Raw genomic sequence first — 19,209 nt, forward strand, 5'->3', positions numbered from 1 at the left:
CTGGATGTGACTTAAAAAATTTCTCCCACCTCTAGCTACATCATTCCATAGTTGATTACTCCTGGGTTGAAGTGAGCTGTAGCTCACGAAAGCTTATGGTCTAATAAATTTGTTAGTCTCTAAGATGCCACAAGTACTCCTTTTCTTTTTGCGAATACAGACTAACATGGCTGCTACTCTGAAACCTATTCTTTTTATTGTCTTAAAAATAGTAATAATTTATTATCTTCATCATCATCATCAACTCTCTATAGCCCTTTACAGGTACAAAGCCATGTGAAAACATTAATTGATGAATTTTGGAGAGAATGACCGTTCTTTGCAATCCTATTGGAATCTCTTTTCATTTACACTGGAGGATTCTCCAACACATAGAAAAGACAAAACTCTGTATGGAAGAAGTACAAGTTTCTGTTTCCTCTCCCTTCCCACCTTTCAATGCCACCTACCTTTAGGTCAGGGATTCCATAGCCTTTCCTCAGAGTGATCTGGAAAACCTCCAGTGAGCTAATGAAAGCTGCAAGTCTTGTCAGGCTCTGCTTGCCACTTCCACCTACACCAACCAATAGGGCGTTTCCTCTGGGGGATTCCAAGATACGATTGATGCGGCAACTAAATTGAAGCATACAGAATCTCTGGTCAAGACGACTTTTTTCCATAAGGAGCATTTCAATACATATTTTACTGAGTAACAAATTAGACTGAGAATAGGAGCAGAATCACAGCAGTGGTGCCAATCTAAGGGGCACGTTTGCACTCGATACTCTTTGGGTGAGATCTGTAGTAAACAATGCAACCAACCAGTAAATGGTTCTATGGCAATTCAGAGCTTCCCATCTCAGCTATTTCTGGATTTGTATGCTGTGTAATGATGTTCAGGAACATCTTACAGTAAAGGTCAGTCCTCCATTTACATGGAACATGGTTCAAACCAGAATAAATTGCTGGGTAAATGTGCTCTAATTAGTCTCTCTAGTAGACATTTCCTCTCAGAAAATGTCCAAGGATCCACATTAACCATGGGCTTGATGACATTGGTGAGCTATTAGTCACATGAGGAGTCCCATTATGTATTATTAATATCTTCATGTATCTAAATCAGTGTAATTCCCGTCTAGGAAAGCTCTGTCAATATTTCTTCCTTATCAAAACTACTAATTCTTTAAGGGCCAGATTCTGCCATCCTTACTCAGACTGACACATGGAGTAGTCTCACCAATGACATATACAAGGATGGGGCACTAAATAAAGATTAATCGATTATAAGGGCAGATCACTGTGATCATCTAATCTGAGCTCCAGTGTAAACAAAGGCCAGATGTCATCCCTGAGTTAATTCCTGTTTGCACTGGACTATATCCTTCAGAAAAAGTGTGCTAACAAAGAAGAGTGAGCTAATCATGTGAAGATGACATTTCTGAGAACGTTCAACAGGAAATATTGTGGAAGTAAATCACTGAACTCTGCGATGGAAAAATTACTTGCTACTTCCTTGTTTGTGTTTGCTGATGTCATAAACAATTTATTTAAAAACAGTTTTGTTCAATGAGATACTTTCCTTTAAATTGTCAAACAAGTGGCTCAAGCATGGGGATTGAGTATGTTGGTGAAAACTCCAAATTCCATCAAAATATCTTCAATTTAAAGGCAACCTACAAAGTTTTTTTAAAGTTTCTCCACTTTTTTTGCATCTGTGATTCGTGGTTCAGGGAGATCCACTTCGACTTTATTTATTTTGGTCAGAACCTCTGTTTTCATGATCGTTTAAATTAAAAATAGTGGCTCTAACCCGCCCCCCTCAGAAAAACCTCCGAGTGAGAAGGACTTAAACTCCACCTCTCATGACATCACTGCTATCCGTGGGTCGAGCAGATGCAAACAGCACTCCCCTCTGTCTGTATCACACCTTCTTCACTTATACATTGATGACACAACCTCTTGGCTACAGTTGTTACAGGGCTGCCTCCCAGCAGGGGAGGGGAAAAATCTCACTCATTAGCCAAAGTTTAGATCCCAGTGCAGAGATTAACATGGCCATGGAGCCTGCGATGTCACTATTTCACCAAAAGCAAAATGATACAAGCTGCTGAGATCAATGGGGCATGTCCAAGAAGCTAACTTCAAGGAGATATGGGAAAATAGCAGGAAAGAGTTTATTTACTTTTTGGAAATATACAGAGAATTTAAATGTACATGAAACTTGTGATAGCAGTTAGACTGCAGGTCACCTTTAAAAAACATTAGGGTAGTGGCAGATTGACCCCCCCGAGGACTGAAGTCTCCTCTACATAACACTGGCTCAGCAAAGACAATGGCAATGCAAGCGCCATCCAAAACTAGCACTCTTTGCCTTCAACTATGTGCTTCAACTATGGCCTAGGGAGGCCATCATGAAAGGCACCATCGTGCCCAGGCTCATCAGTATATAGCTTCTCTGCTGACACTGCCAACAACTGAGGGCAAGTGGGATAAGGGCCTTTTAGACACCTGCCCTGAGATCCAAACTGAGATCAGCACCTCGGTATTCCAGAATAACCCACATGCTTCACCATTAGCTAACTTTACAGCATGGCAGATTTTGTCAGCAATAAAAAGTATGAAAGCATGATCTGATAGCAAGCATCCAGAGGCATGCCTATCCCATGCCTATCTGGCATGCACAGCGAGAAATAGTAGAGAGATTTTCTGGAAACAGTTCCATTGTCTGCCTACATCTATGTCTGGGCCTTAATTTCCATACAGCAAAGCCAACAGGATAAAATACTGATTTCTAACTGTTTGCAATCAGTTGGGATCTTTCTTTTGAAGATTCAGACCGGCTGTTATCCCACTTTTCATTCGGGTAGCTAAGAACACAATGAAAGCACCAGCCATTTTTGTTTCTGTCCAAAGAAACTTTAACTACTTGCAGTTTGTAATCCATCAGTCTGCTCTCCCAGAAATGTCTTGAATAAGAGAATAATTCATTTGCATTTTAGATAAGGTCAGGATGCCATGAGACGCCCTCACTAGACTCAGCTGGCCTATTTGTTTAATTTAATTTCTCATCAGGTTCTTCATTACTTTCAGAGCAATAAGCAAAACACTGACAAAATCAGTAATTATGAAAGTATAGGTGTGTGGGTAAGGCCACAGAAATGTTTAGTGATTAGCACAGATGGATTTTGAGCTCTTGAACAGCTTGGTGATTTAGCCATTAACTGTATTTAGCTCCTGAAGTTTAGAGATTAAATCCTGGGTCAGGACTACCAGCTCATATCTGTGGTACTGTCTGACAGACCATCTGCCAGGGATAAAGGAGGAGGGGAACAAGGAGGAATGTGAAAATAAACTTTAAAAATCAGAGCTTTTTCTCTTGATCTTTTACAATATTTAGGGGGAGGCTGCAATCAGATTTGGTCCAGCAAGTCCTCTCTGGTGCACAGGGAGCACACACGAGAAAATGACAGAGACAACATTTACATCACAATCTGAAAAAATTCTAATACCCAGAGTGCTTGTGTGTGTGTCTCCCTTATGCATGGAATACAAAATCAAGTACAGTTTGATGATCCAAGCAAGCCTTTGCTGAAAATAAACTGCTACTTCATAACTGTATGGAATACAAGCATCATAGCATGAAGCAATATTATGGTTTTATTAAATATCAAGGCACTATGCTGCAGGAAATGAAAGGATGGTGAGCTCCCAGGACTCAAAGGAGTAGCTGGGTAGATCAAAGGATTGTATCTGTTGTTCTTTTCTATTATAGTAATTGGATTGGTTTCCTGGTACTTAAGGAACTGTGAGACCACCCTTTCCTAATGAAAAAGTACTGCTTCAGTGTAGCTAATGGAGCTCTAGGGCTCTGTTAGTTCAGAGATTCTTATATACAGTATATATACTCACCGGGTAACATTTTCAAAAGAACCTAGACTCCCAACTCCCATTGATTTCACTTAGATGAACCTAATTCACTTAAAGAAAAGGAGTACTTGTGGCACCTTAGAGACTAACAAATTTATTAGAGCATAAGCTTTCGTGAGCTACAGCTCACTTCATCGGATGCATTTGGTGGAAAAAACAGAGGAGAGATTTATATACACACACACACACACAGAGAACATGAAACAATGGGTTTATCATACACATTGTAAGGAGAGTGATCACTTAAGATAAGCCATCACCAACAGCGGGGGGGGGGGGGGGGGGGGGGGGGGGGGGGGAGAAGGAGGAAAACCTTTCATGGTGACAAGCAGGTAGGCTAATTCCAGCAGTTAACAAGAATATCAGAGGAACTGTGGGGGGTGGGGTGGGAGGGAGAAATACCATGGGGAAATAGTTTTACTTTGTGTAATGACTCATCCATTCCCAGTCTCTATTCAAGCGTAAGTTAATTGTATCCAGTTTGCAAATTAATTCCAATTCAGCAGTCTCTCGTTGGAGTCTGTCCAATAGCGTGCTAATAAGCGATGGTCACATAAACACCACCCTATATCGGAAACCTACTGACTGCTATTCCTACCTACATGCCTCTAGCTTTCATCCAGATCATACCACTCGATCCATTGTCTACAGCCAAGCGCTACGATATAACCGCATTTGCTCCAACCCCTCAGACAGAGACAAACACCTACAAGATCTCTATCATGCATTCCTACAACTACAATACCCACCTGCTGAAGTGAAGAAACAGATTGACAGAGCCAGAAGAGTACCCAGAAGTCACCTACTACAGGACAGGCCCAACAAAGAAAACAACAGAACGCCACTAGCCATCACCTTCAGCCCCCAACTAAAACCTCTCCAACGCATCATCAAGGATCTACAATCTATCCTGAAGGACGACCCATCACTCTCACAGATCTTGGGAGACAGACCAGTCCTTGCTTACAGACAGCACCCCAATCTGAAGCAAATACTCACCAGCCACCACACACCACACAACAGAACCACTAACCCAGGAACCTATCCTTGCAACAAAGCCCGTTGCCAACTCTGTCCACATATCTATTCAGGGGATACCATCATAGGGCCTAATCACATCAGCCACACTATCAGAGGCTCGTTCACCTGCGCATCTACCAATGTGATATATGCCATCATGTGCCAGCAATGCCCCTCTGCCATGTACATTGGCCAAACTGGACAGTCTCTACGTAAAAGAATGAATGGACACAAATCAGACGTCAAGAATTATAACATTCAAAAACCAGTTGGAGAACACTTCAATCTCTCTGGTCACTCAATCACAGACCTAAGAGTGGCTATCCTTCAACAAAAAAGCTTCAAAAACAGACTCCAACGAGAGACTGCTGAATTGGAATTAATTTGCAAACTGGATACAATTAACTTAGGCTTGAATAGAGACTGGGAATGGATGAGTCATTACACAAAGTAAAACTATTTCCCCATGGTATTTCTCCCTCCCACCCCACCCCCCACTGTTCCTCTGATATTCTTGTTAACTGCTGGAATTAGCCTACCTTGCTTGTCACCATGAAAAGTTTTCCTCCTTTCCCCCCCTGCTGCTGGTGATGGCTTATCTTAAGTGATCACTCTCCTTACAGTGTGTATGATAAACCCATTGTTTCTTGTTCTCTGTGTGTGTGTGTATATAAATCTCTCCTCTGTTTTTTCCACCAAATGCATCCGATGAAGTGAGCTGTAGCTCACGAAAGCTTATGCTCTAATAAATTTGTTAGTCTCTAAGGTGCCACAAGTACTCCTTTTCTTTTTGCGAATACAGACTAACACGGCTGCTACTCTGAAACCTAATTCACTTAGGTGCTTTTGGCAATCCCACTAGGCGCCTATCTGCATTTTTAGGTGCCTAAAAAAACTTTAAAAATCTGACCACAGGAACCTAAATTCCATTGACTTGCAGTAAGACTTAAGCTGCTAAGGGCCACATTTTCAAAGGTATACAGTGCCTACAGGTGCAGACATGTGCTTAGCGGGATTATCAAAAGGGCTTAAGCATTTAAGGTGCTTAAATTCCACTAAAATCAATGGAGGTAGGCACCATATCTGCTTAGAAACTTTTAACTATCTGCCCAGGCACCACTCTGCAGCTTTTGGCACCCAACACCTTTGAAAGTCACTTGAAAGTGTGACCTAGGCCTGAAAGTTTCAAAGTGCTTGCCAAACATCAGTGAGAAAAGGCTTCTAATACCCCCTAGGAGATAGAAAATCCACAGTGGACAGATGAGAAGCTGAGGAGAGATTAATGTCTGCTTTTTCAAAAGTGGCTGCTAATTGGAAGAACCCCTAGTTTGCGTGTCCAATTTGAGATATCCAGGGTCTGACTCTTCAGAAGTGCTGCACTCCTACAGCTCCTCCTGACATCATCTGTGATTACGGCTGCTCATCCCCTCTGAAAATGTTAACAGAAATGCATTACACAGACCAGCTCCAAAGACATTTAGGCTGATGACTCTGTAAGAGTACAAAAATAGAAAATTTCCTTACACATGGCACATGGCATCTTCAAAGAGCACCAGATTCATGGCAGCATTGACCTCATTGTGGTTATCCAAGGCTTCCACAAGGATGTGATTCAGTGACTCCCAGGTCTGAACAGGCATGTATTTGGGTTCCCCAATGCCTCTAGCAAAATGGCAGTACATGTTCATCTTCTTGGTCTCCTCTATAGTTGCCTCGATTTCCTGCCATGAAATGCAAAAGGGAAATACAGAATGTCCTGTTCCTATTGCAACAAAGGGAAAGCTCTTTTCAGGAGAACAGATCAATGCAATTCCTCCCCAGGTGAGATGAGGGGCAAGCCTAGTTTGAGGATCCCACTTGGTTTAGATGTAACCTGGGGCCTAGACTGAGGTAGCTGTGCACAGGCTCATTGGCAGTTCCTCAGACACCATGGGGACTTCAATGGTGAAAATGTAGATGCCTAGGAAATTTAGACACCTACAGAGGTAAGCAGCAGCTGAGTGGAGATTCTGAGGATCTCAGTGATGTCTAAATCTTGAGCTAATGTGCCTAAAACTTTGTCTGGATCTGGACCTTAGGGACAGATTTTTAAACATACTGAGGCACCTAATGACGCAGTTAGGCAGCTACTGGGATTGTCCAAAATGTTTAGGTGCCTATGTCCCACTGATTTAAAAGACAAAGGGACTTAGACTCCTCACTCACTTATGAACTTTTGAACGCGTTGCCCCAAATCTCTGGCATAGTGAACACACAGTATTTCTCAGATGATACAATGGTTTTCTACACCTGAGCTTTAAATTTGTATCTAACCATGATCACAGCTCACAGATTCCAAACCAGCATATCAAAGCATCCATGTAGCGGTGCAGAGTAAAAGGGGTTCAGCAAACCTTCAGTTTTGTGTTTCTTGACTTTGGGGTGTTTCATTATAAGCTCAGAGGCACTTACAGGAGCCAACAATATAATTTCAGGAAGTTCAGCCACTTAATGGCAAGGGTCATAATGAAAACTAGCACTGGGACGTTACACTTTAAAAAGGGAGGGTTTTCTGTAAAAGGTAAAAAAACTTTAACATCAAAAATGAGGAAATTAAAATCCTTTGGATTCAGCATGGTGGCTGTTCAAGCATACCATACCAGCATCATGGAAGGTATATCTATGCCCCTGAACTCAAAAGAGAAGCAGGAAGGTTGAATGACAAGGTACAGGAGGTTACTGAAGCCAAACAGGTATTTTTCAAAAAAGTCAAAAGTCAGCCCAAGTGAAATGAATAAAAAGGAACCTCATCTACACTGAGTGAAAAATGTAAAATTGAAATTAGGATGTTAAGAATAGGGTGACCAGATAGCAACTGTGGAAAAAACGGGACAGGTGGTGGGGGAGTAATAGGCAACAATATAAGAAAGTCCCAAAAAACAGAACTGTACCTATAAAAACAGGACATCTGGTCACCTTAGTTAAGAAGGAATTTGAAAAGTAATTAGCCATAGTCATAAAAACAATGAGGAACACAACAATTACCAGACTGAATCAGACGGTGGCCAGCATAGATGATGGAACTAGGGGTGCTGCTGCAACCCCTAGCTTGAAAGTGGTTTCAATCATATTCAGGGTTTCCAGTTTAGGTCAATGGCTCTCAGCACCCCCACTATACAATTTGTTCCAGCACCGCTGGTGGTTGGTGCCAGATATGTCAGAGGAAGGTGTAAGAATCCCACCTATTCAGGCATGGGGTAATCTGCCTTACACATAGGTCTGAAGCCCTTAGGATGAAGGGTTAATCTTCCTTCCAGTTTTTTATTGTCATTATTTATGACTACTCTGGATATTCTTGTGATCCATCTCAATGTCCAATCTCTTTTTGAATCTTGCTAAATTCTTCGGCTCAATGACTTTCTGCAAGTGAGTTCTACAGGCTACTTACACGTTGTGTGAAAAAGGATTTCCTTTTACCAGTTTGAACTTCCCACTTCGTTCATTTCATTGACTTTTCCAATTTATATAGGTTGTGAGATAGAGAGAACAGAATCTCCTGGTCTCCCCTCTCTAGACCATCCATTATTTGATATACTTTTAACATGCGACTCTTATTTCTCTCCTTAGCAATGTGACAATCCTAATCTTTTCAATCTATCTTCAGATGAGGGTTTTTCCAGGCCTTTCTCATTGCTCTTCACTGAACCCCCTTCAGTTGTAAGATATCCTTTCTGAGATGGGATGACCAGGACAGCACACAGTATTGTGAGATAACTGGTGGCTCTGCTGCAACCAAGAGGGCAGAGGGAGCACATAAGGAGTACAAGGGCATTGCAAGGAAGCTATACCAAAGGTTGTGGCAGAGTCTATATCACTGACAAATTTTTAATCAAGAGTGGATGTCTTTCTGAAAGCGCTGCTCTAGGAATTATTGTGGGTAAGTTCTATGGCCAGTGTTATGCAGGGAGTCAGACTAAATGATCACAATGGCCCCTTTTGGCCTTGGAATCTATACTATTTTTCTGGCATCAGTTGTCACAAGAGAGGGCTCAAGGAGGTGCCTATCCTTTTCAGGGAATAGAAATGAGGCCCTGTCACACGTGGGGCTATAAAAACAGCTGATGCTGAAACAAATCAGCCATGATCAAGAAAAGGGGTGAGCAGTGAGGTAGCAAAGCTTACAGAAGACGCCAGATTATTTAGACTAGGCCAGACCAGAGAAAGCACTGAGGAGTGTCCAGCACCCCTGACACTGACAATTGGGCAGCACTAGTGGAGATGAAATTCAGTCATGATAAATGCAATGTTGTGCACATTGGAAGGAAAAATGTGAAGTATCCACACCCCTCACTGGGCTCTAAATTAACTCTCCCCACTCAGGAACCAGAGTTGGCCATTGCTGTGGACTCACTTCCATGAAAACCTCTCTTCTACGGGCAGTGATGGCCGTAAAGCAAACAAAGTGTGAGGGCACTACAGGAAAAGAATAAAATATAACACTGATATATTATAATGCCATTATATAAATCCATATTCAGGCTCTCCTGTAGAACTGTATTTAATTCTGGTCACTCTATTGAAAAGGATATAGAGGAAATAGAAGGGATTCAGAGACAGGCAAAGAAAATTATTAGAGGCCTAGCTAAACTTTTTTAGGAAGAGCGGATGAAAGGATTGGGATGGTTTAGCAAACAATCAAGTACATGTCAAAATACAGATAAGCCCATCAAAGACTAAAATGTGCACAAAAAGGAGAAATTTGCACATGGTACTTACAACGCCATGTTTTTAAGAACATGGTATATGAACCAATAAAGTTTGGAAACCACTGATTTAGAGAGAAGATGAGTAGGGAAGCCTGCCAAATAGTCATCGGGGCCACTGGACAACCAAGGTGCTAATGGAGCACTCAAGGATGATAAGGCCATTCCAAAGAAGCTAAATGAATTCTTTGCATCAGTCTCCATTGTAGAGGATGTGAGGGAGATTCCACATCTGAGACATTCTTTCTGGGTGACAAATCTGAGGAACTGTCCCAGATTGAGGTGTCAATAGAGGAGGTTTTGGAACAAATTGATAAATTAAACAGTAATAAGTCCACAGGACTAGATGGTATTAACCCAAGAGTTCTGAAGGAACTCAAATATGAAATTGCAGAACTACAAACTGTGGTATGCAACCTATCACTTAAATCAGCTTCTGTATCAGATGACTACAGGATACCTAATTGACACCAATTCTTAAAAAAGGTTCCAGAGGAGAGACCCTGGCAATTACAGGCTGGTAAATCTAACTCCAGTACCAAGCAAATTGGTTGAAACTATAGTAAACAATAGAATTATCAAAGTGGCAGAGAGTCTTGTGGCACCTTATAGACTAACAGACGTATTGGAGCATAAGATGAGCAGATACACAGATGAACATAATTGGTGGGTAAGGGTCAACGCGGCTGTTGTAAAGGAAATCGTGCCTCACCAATCTATCAGAATTCTTAGGGGGGGTCAACAAACAGGCGGACATCATCAATCCAGTTGATATAGTGCATTTGGAATTTCAAAAAGCCTTGACAAAGTCCCTAACCAAAGGCTCTTAAGCCAAGTAAGCAGTCATGGGATATGAAGAAAGGTCCTCTCATGAATCACTAACTGGTTAAAAGACAGGAAACAAGCATAGGAATAAATAATCATTTTTCAGAATGAAGTGAGCTGAATAGTGGGTTCCCACAGGGATCTGTACTGGGACCCGTGCTGTTCAACATATTCATAAATGATCTGGAAAAAGGGATAAACGATGAGGTGTCAAAGTTGGCAGATGATACAAAATTATTCAAGATAGTTAAGTCCAAAGCAGACTGTGAATAGTTACAAAGGGATCTCACAAAACATGGCAGATGAAATTCAATGTTGATAAACACAAATTCAAAAAAATGAACAGAATATTAGGAACCATTAGGAAAAGGATAGATAAGAAGACATAAATATCGTAATGGCACTACATAAATCCACAGTAGGCTCACACCTCGTTTACTGCATGCAGTTCTGGTTACCCCATCTCAAAGAAGACATATTAGAACTGGGAAAGGTACAGAGAAGTGCAACAAAAATGATTCAAGGTATGAAACAGCCTCCATATGCGGTGAGATTAAAAAGAATGGGACTTTGCAGCTTGGGAAAAAAGGCTAAAGGTAGATATGATAGAGATCTATGACATCAAGACTGGTGTAGAGAAAATGCACAAGGGAGGGTTATTTACCTCTTCACATAACACAAGAGCCAGGGTCACCCAATGAAATTAATAGGCAGCAGGTTTAAAACAAACAGAAAGGGAGTACTTCTTCACACAAAACACAGTCAGCCTGTGGAACTTGTTGCCAGGGGATGTTGTGAAGGCCAAAACTATAACATGGCTCAAAAAAGAATTAGATAAGTTCCTGAAGGACAGGTCCATCAATGGCTATTAGCCAAGATGGTCAGGGATGCAACCCCATGCTCTGGGCGTCCCTAGTCTCTGACTGCCAGAAGCAGGAAGTAGACAATAGGGGATGGATCACTCCATGAGTGAGTGTCCTGTTCATTCCCTATAAAGCACCTGACGTTAGCCTCTGTCAGAAGACAGGATACTGAGCTAGATGGACCACTGGTCTAACCCAGTATGACTGTTCTTATAAGTAATAGGGGAAATGATAACAGAACACAAAGTGGCACAGAGCAAGTACATTGGGTGCTCCTATTACCCTCCTTCTTAAAACAGAGCAAAGGGGCAGTCATTGAAAATGAAAGGCAACAAATTTCAATCTGGTAAAAAGAAACTTTTTTATGCAATGCATAATTCAACCACGGAGCTGATTTCCACAAAGTACTGCTGAGAACAAACGTGCCATTGGAATCTCAGAATTAGGCAGTTATATGGAAGGGGAGAACATCTGCAGATAGCACATGAGAGATAAGCTCTGATTTGATCCACTATTCCTAATACTGGGTGCCTCATCGGGGACAGGAAGTATTGCAGGGAAAGTAGATTGGATGGAGCTGTCAGGACAGGGAGTGCCAGGTGTGTGGTGAGAGCTGAAGGCCGAACAGTGCATGGCTGTGACGTATGCGTATTGGGTCGCTACCAATGCCCAGGATGAAGGGCGGGGGGGGGGAGCCTGATGGCTTTTGTTCTTTTCAGGGGAGGGAGGGAGGGAGGGAGCAGTAAAAGAGGGAAGGATCCACTCATATGCACAGGTAGGACATGGGAGAGAAGCCCCCTCACCTTCAGTACCACTGGGATCCCTGAGGCTGGATCCCTCAGAACACTAAGGCCTGGCCTATACGCAGCGTTGGTACTGGTTTAACTATGGCAGTTGAGGGTGTTACTTTATCCTGGGATAATTAAATGAGTACAAGCCCTAGTGTGGACACAGTTATGCCTGTGTAAAAGGACGTATGAAAGTAGAAGCACCTTTACCTACATCCACTCTAGGAGGACCATACCATTGTAATCCCAAAGGGTTAGAGTACAGAGGTTTCCTTGGAAAGATATTGTTGGACCGAGGAGTGCCAAGGACTCCATGCTGCGTCTTGACCCCAGCCTCCTCCCGCTGAGACCAGGGAACTCAGCCCATGCTTGACCCTTGTCTCGAACCTATCACTGGAGACTCCTGAAGCACTTTACTTACATTAGTTAATTGAGCCCTGCAGCCCCCTGTGAGGCAGGGATCCATTACTTTACCCATTTGACAGACTGGGGCCTGGTCTACACTAGGAATAATCCACACTCCTCAATGACATAGTTAAACTGACCTAACCACTGGTATAAATGGTGCTAGGTCGACGGGAGACTTCTCCTGTCAACTTGGCTACTGCCTCTTGGGGAAATGGAGAACCCCTCCCATCAGCATAGGTAATGTCTTCATTGAAGTGCAGCAGTGGTGCAGCTGCTGTGTTTTAAGGACTGTAGACAGTTCTTGGGAAACTGAGACACAGAGAAATTTGCAGTGACTAGTCTGGAGTCACACAGCCAGTCAGTGGCAGAGCTGAGGAGACACCACAGAAGCCTGGGCACCCTTCCCTGTGTTCTCCCCAACAGGGTCCATCTCCAAACACATAAGATGTCTTGAGCAAACTTCTGTCTAGTCATTTTTATGCTAAATCCACCTCTGCCTACAGTGCAACTAGTCCCTGAGAGGTTATCCCAGAGTGCGTTAATCTGACAATCACCAACTGCAATACTTACATCATAGAACTTCTTCACCATCTCCGTCTGCATTTTATCAAATGTGCTGAAATCTGTCTCATCAACCATCTTATCCCGGTACACACGGTTTGATTCATGCAGGTAGAGCTTCACCAAGTCTTGGGGAGCCTTCAGACACTCCGGGGTAGAAAACAGAATGCCCTATAGAGAACATGCACACACAAATATATATATTCAAAACCTATTCAAAACCACAAAGGAATGCCCACAAATACAGACCTCACTTGAGGCTTTTCCATTTCACAGCAGCTCTAAATGCACTTGCCTATTGGCCAAAGAAAGCCCTGTCATAGAATCATAGAAGATGAGGGTTGGAAGAGACCTTAGGAGGTCATCTAGTCCAATCCCCTGCTCAAGGCAGGACCAACACCAACTAAATCATCCCAGCCAGGGCTTTGTCAAGCCGGGCCTTAAAAACCTCCAAGGATGGAGATTCCACCACTTTCCTAGGTAACCCATTCTAGTGCTTCACCACCCTCCTAGTGAAATAGTGTTTCCTAATATCCAACCTAGACCTCCCCCACTGCAACTTGAGACCATTGCAATGTCCCTCCACTGGCTCAGTACTTCCAGTTGCAATTCTCTCCCGGTCTTCCTGTTTCTATTCAAAGCAATTGTCAGTTTCTCTTCTGATTTATCAAAGCTTCTCCTGTATCTGTACTAACATGCCAGGTTTGGGGGTGAAGAGGGACAAATGCAGAGCTACTGTGGTAAGCATGCAGCAGGACTGCTCAGTAACTCCCTACCCAACCAGCCACTGGAGAACACAGACTATGTTCCCCAGGGCTTCCCAGGGTGCCTGTAGCAAAGCATTTTGTGCTGCTTTTGCTTTGCTCTGTGCACGAAAGACTCCAAAGATCAGTACAAAGAATAATGGAAAAGAAGCACAGACAGTCACAGGCCATGGAAGATCTGACCTAAATACTTCGGCACCATCCTACACTGCAGATAACCATTGTGCACTGCACTACTGAGGAATGCCAGCCCTCAGGCCAGCATACGAATAACTCCTACAAAGACCTGCCTACCACCAGATCTCAAAGCACTTTAAAAAGGAGCTTCGTATCATCATCCCCATTCCACAGCTGGGGAAACTAAAGCAAAGAAAGGTGTGTGACCTTAGGGGAGTCACTTCAACAGGCCAATGCTGTAGCCAGGAATAGAAGCCAGGCCACCTGAGTCCCAGTACTGCGCTCTATCCACTATGCCATACTGCCTCCCCGTACCCAGCCCCAGGAAGATCACCCCAGTATATGGGCTCTTCCCCCTCTCTGCCTTGGCTGCCAGGACAGAGAGTGCAGCTGGGAGGAAGAGGGTGTGGTTGGAGTTTCCTACCAAAAGAAGATTAGAAGGTGCAGTGGGCCTGGCCCACTCACTCACCCAAGCAGATGTCCTGCGCCCAGCAGCTGGGGTGTTAGTGCTCTCTGGACCCTGCTGCTCTTGAGGGGAGAGGCACGGCGGAAGCCATTACTCCTGGGGGCAAAGGGGTCCCCTGCTGCTGCTGTTGCCTCTCTGGGAGGTAAAGGTGGTCACCTGCCATCACCACACCAAGTGAGCAGCAGAAACATGCGGGCCCTGGAGCGTCTAAACCAGGCCCTGCAAAGGTCATGACCCAGTGCACTGTGACTGAGGCTCAGGAGACCTCTCTAAGCTGCACCGACTGCTCCTCAGCCCAGAATCAGGGTCCTTCACCTTCCCAGCATCTGCCTTGTGCTGCCAGCCAAAAGGGAAAAACCAGTTTGGAAATCTCGAGTGAGTGGATTTAAAAAACCATAAAATAAGTGACTTTAATTAGACATGTGCTGTCTAGAGGAAGTATTAGCTGCTGTCAGCTTACAACGGTGTGTTTACAATGCACCCTATTAAAAAATGCACAAAAGAATGATATTTCAAAGAGATGTCACCTATAACTAAGCCTATTAACAATACATAAGTTTTTTAATTACATGAATTAAACATAAAGCTTTATTTCTTATGTCTAATTATTTATACATAAAATATAAAATGCGCTAAAATGCAATCTAAAGTGCTCTTGCTCATCAAGTGCCCATAGGTTGGTTGAGGTTTTTTACATTTGAGGATTGGCAAATTGGCATATTTTTTTTCTGAATCAAACTGTGTTTTGAAAATAGCTGACACCTGAAAGCTTAGAAGGGTTCTGTCCAGCATGTCAGCCTCGGGAGGACAGGGATCACTGGGCCTCTCTGAAACCATCAGGTCTGGTGACAACCTCCAGGTCTTAAAGAGACAAGGTGGGTGAAGTAATATTATTTTATTGGACCAACTCTCTGTTGGTGAGAGAAACAAGCTTTGGAGCTTACACAGAGCTCTTCTTCAGGTCTGGGAAAGGTCCTCGCAGCTCACAGCAAAATGCAAGGTGGGAGAGATTGTTTAGCATAAGTAGTTAGCATGTATTGTAAGGGACCCTTCAAGGTAGAGTGGCCCATTAACACCTCTGCAGTCATAGGAAACAAAGAGGGTTTGGCAGGTTATAGATGGTTGTGACAAGCCAGAAATCCAGTGTCGCTGTTCAGTCCATAATTTTTACTCTTTAGAAAAGTTATGAATTTAAGCTCCCGTGCCTGTCTGTTTGTGCAAGTTTTCTTTGAGGATAAGGACCGAGAGGTCAGGCACAGAGTGATCACTTTGTGAAAAAAGTGTTCGTCCACAGGTGATGGGGTGGTTTTGTCCTTTATCATTTTCCTGGGTGAATTCACTTGAGAGCGTAGTGATTGTCTGGATGGATGGAGCTGTCAATAAGTTTCACTGTTCTGCTTAGCACATGCAGCTAGTTTAATAAACCTTGGCAAAGATTGTGTGTGTAGCATCCAAGTCCTTCTCTGAATGAGCTACTTACTTCTGAGCATTGATGTTAGCCTTACAAACCATATAACATGATTATCTCTACACAAGGAGACAAATCACTACAACAGTGCAGTTCAGTCCATCTTATCCCCCCCTGAGCTTCCTCAACAGGTTACACCTGCCTCTAATAGTCCTCAGCAGCAGATCCCCACACTCGCAAGCTGTTTTGCTACCACTACACTCATTAATAGCTCCCTTGGTCTGGGAGCAGATGTCTTCACAGCCTGTGGCGACACATAGCATGATGACAAACATCAGTCATATCGTATTTACATGTCAGCGCATCTCTCTAGCTCCCAGTGCTGGGATGAATACAGGAAGGATGGGAGCATCCCCATGGATGGATTTACAGTACAGAAACCTTGACTTCATTAGTGGATCCAGACCTTGGTCTGAGATATATTAACTAACCAGGCAAGGCCCTAAGAAAACAGTTCAGATAGGCTGCTGCATGCACTTAGCCCCTGCCCATCAACAGTGTGACTTGGTGGGGTTGCTGGACAAGACTCGGCTCTCAGTGGAAAGGAGCCCTGAATGCAAAACCAATCATTGCACTTTTCTTGGTTTATGACAGTGGTTCTCAACCTGCAGGCCACTTGCAGCCTAATCAGCACACAGCTGCAGCCCATATGCCATCCTCAGAGCCATTCAGGTAGTATATATATTGTGTTGATGTGACCCACATAACACAGAGAACTGCATATGCGGCCCACAATGGTAAATAGGTTGAGAACTACTCGTTTATGTTTACAAGTTCACCCATGCATATCGTTTGGGATGAAGTGTGCAGCCCCAGAATTACTGTCTGGTATGGCCTGGGGTACCTCATGCCTCTGTGTTACACCGCTAAAGAAGCAATCTTTCTATACTCATGGGCTCCTCTGAGCAGACATACATTCAGTACTACATGGCTGCAAGGGGTTCATGTGGTGGAAGACACCAGGAAGTTCCTTCTTCCTTCTGCTGCCACTATGACACACATGAAAGACATTGCATCATCTGTACATGGAAATATTGCTCCCCTAGATAGCAGAACTAGCAACAGTAAAGGCCTCTGTTGGTAATGTGCATGCAGTACAGCCTTGGAGCAGTCTGGACCCCCATTGGCCTTTCCTTTGCATACTGCCATATGCTAGGAATAAATATACTGGGAATAAACGGATGATTTGCAATCTTGTTTTCAACGGTTTGATGTTTAATAATTCAACACTCTAAGCATTCATCCAAAACCTGAAATATTATCACACTCATTCCAGACTTGAAGTGCAAAGAGGTATAAAATGAACCACGAATGCTGGGATTGCTGTGTTTTGCTCATGGTTCCTATCTCCTGAGCACTGCATCCTGTAAAACAAAGTAATTGATTCACTGGGGCTTTCTGGACAGGCAAGCAAAATTTTGTAAAGGAAATGGAGAAAACAGGACAGAGGGCTCCTAGCCTCCCTTATCATAACTACGCCCTGCTTAGATAATGGCCAGTAATGCCATGCCAGGGGTCACGGCACAGCCTTCCCTGCTTGCTAGGGGTATGGATGGAACCCAAGATTAAGATACAGTGGGCTGATGAGAGGCGCAAAGGGGGCTGCGAGGAGTAAACACTGAAGTTGCCCTAGCACAAGGGTAAAAATCACAGCTTGTACTGTATAAAAATGACCCAGAAATAAATGACTTTTAATCCTCTTAGTTCAATTACAAATTAAAATAATTTCAAAAAATAGCTGGCTCTGTGAAGTGACCTTTGTCCATGTGGTCAACATGGAAGGAATAAATCTAAGTACTGTTATTACCTCAGCAGCGGGCTGGGTGTTTAAAAGCTACTCCTCCAGGGCTACTGTTGTGTCCTGTGTGCACACCACAGGAAGAAATTACATAGGCACAGTCAGGTTCCAAGTCAATAGTGAGTGAGCCCTCTAGTGGTGTTCTCTGTGTTCTCTTTAAAGAGACAGTCCCAGTTCCTATACACTACAGCTACAATTCTAGGATGTGCAATAGGAGAACAATGACATGGAGGGCCAGGGAAAGAGAGGGGCAAAGCAGTCAGCCAAACTGGAATAGAGTATGCATGGAGAGTCAGAACACATACACCCAGCCTCCATATGGCCAGCCACCAAGAACAGGCTGTTGGGTTTTCAGTGGGGGTTGTTCCCAGCTCAAGCAAATGCAGTGTGTCACCATGTCTGGGAAAGCATGTGGAAAGCATGTCTGGGAAAAAATGTGGATTTCTGTTGAAATCAATGGGAGTATGGAGCCTAATGACGTCTGAGGATCTGGAACAGATGTTAAGTGACTTGCTCAAGGTCACAGAGGAACTCTGTGGTAGAGCAGGGACTTGAACCCAGCTCTCCTAACTCTAGGCTAGCATTTAGCCAGGGGCCATCCTCCCTCCCAAGCGATGAGCATCTCTGTTGGTAGGTGATGTATGTAGGTACGCAGCTTTACACTCTGTCTCCTAGGTTTTGTGGGTTTGAGTTTTGCATTGTTGTCTCTTGGTCCACAGACAGCAGCTGCACATGCTTAGGAGTCCTTTGGCATAGCACAGTCAGGCAGAATAGCCTTTCTCCTATTGACAAAAACAGAGCACAAGCCATTTCCAGAGCATTGTCCTGGCACTGCTTCGGAAGACCTGGAAAGACATTCTGGGAATTGCAGGCAAGTCACACGGTCGCAGTCCCACAACAGAGAGGGACATGAAGTGGAAAAGGGATTTCCTGAGCTGAGATAGCTGGGATCGAGGGACAATGGAGGAGGCAAGACTGATACGAGGCCTGCCTGTCCATAAGAGCCCATGTGGTTGAGCAGTGCTGATTTGCTAGTGTGTGTTTGTCAAAGGTACTTTTTATATGGTCCCAATTCCCATAGCCTCAGAGCACCCCTCTACCTTTAGTGTCGTTAACCTGACAACACCCCTGTGAGGTGGGGAAGTACTGTTCTACATGGCGAACAGAACTCCAGAGCCTCCAAGATATTTAGACTCCTAATTTCTGTTGAAATCAATGGGAGTACGGAGCCTAATGACTTCTGAGGATCTGGGCCAGATGCTAAGTGACTTGCTCAAGGTCACAGAGGAACTCTGTGGTAGAGCAGGGACTTGAACCCAGCTCTCCTAACTCTAGGCTAGCATTTAGCCAGGGGCCATCCTCCCTATCAAGCGATGAGCATCTCTGTTGGTAGGTGATGTATGTAGGTACGCAGCTTTACACT

General features: G+C 43.7%; 1 protein-coding gene across 3 annotated transcripts in view; it reads right to left on the reverse strand.

Annotated features, from left to right (window-relative positions):
• Positions 1 to 19,209, reverse strand: part of DNAH9 (dynein axonemal heavy chain 9) — a 402,978-nt gene that overhangs the window by 220,815 nt on the left and 162,954 nt on the right. For all 3 annotated transcript variants that reach the window (XM_038371718.2, XM_043496454.1, XM_038371730.2), the window contains 3 exons: positions 13,123 to 13,284; positions 6,451 to 6,647; positions 450 to 612 (listed from right to left, as the gene is read on the reverse strand). In XM_038371718.2, the coding sequence (XP_038227646.1) occupies positions 450 to 612; positions 6,451 to 6,647; positions 13,123 to 13,284 (522 nt within the window). The remainder of the gene's footprint in view (positions 1 to 449; positions 613 to 6,450; positions 6,648 to 13,122; positions 13,285 to 19,209) is intronic.

The sequence above is a fragment of the Dermochelys coriacea genome, chromosome 14 (assembly GCF_009764565.3).
Source record: "Dermochelys coriacea isolate rDerCor1 chromosome 14, rDerCor1.pri.v4, whole genome shotgun sequence".
In the NCBI taxonomy this organism is placed as follows: Eukaryota; Metazoa; Chordata; order Testudines; family Dermochelyidae; genus Dermochelys; species Dermochelys coriacea.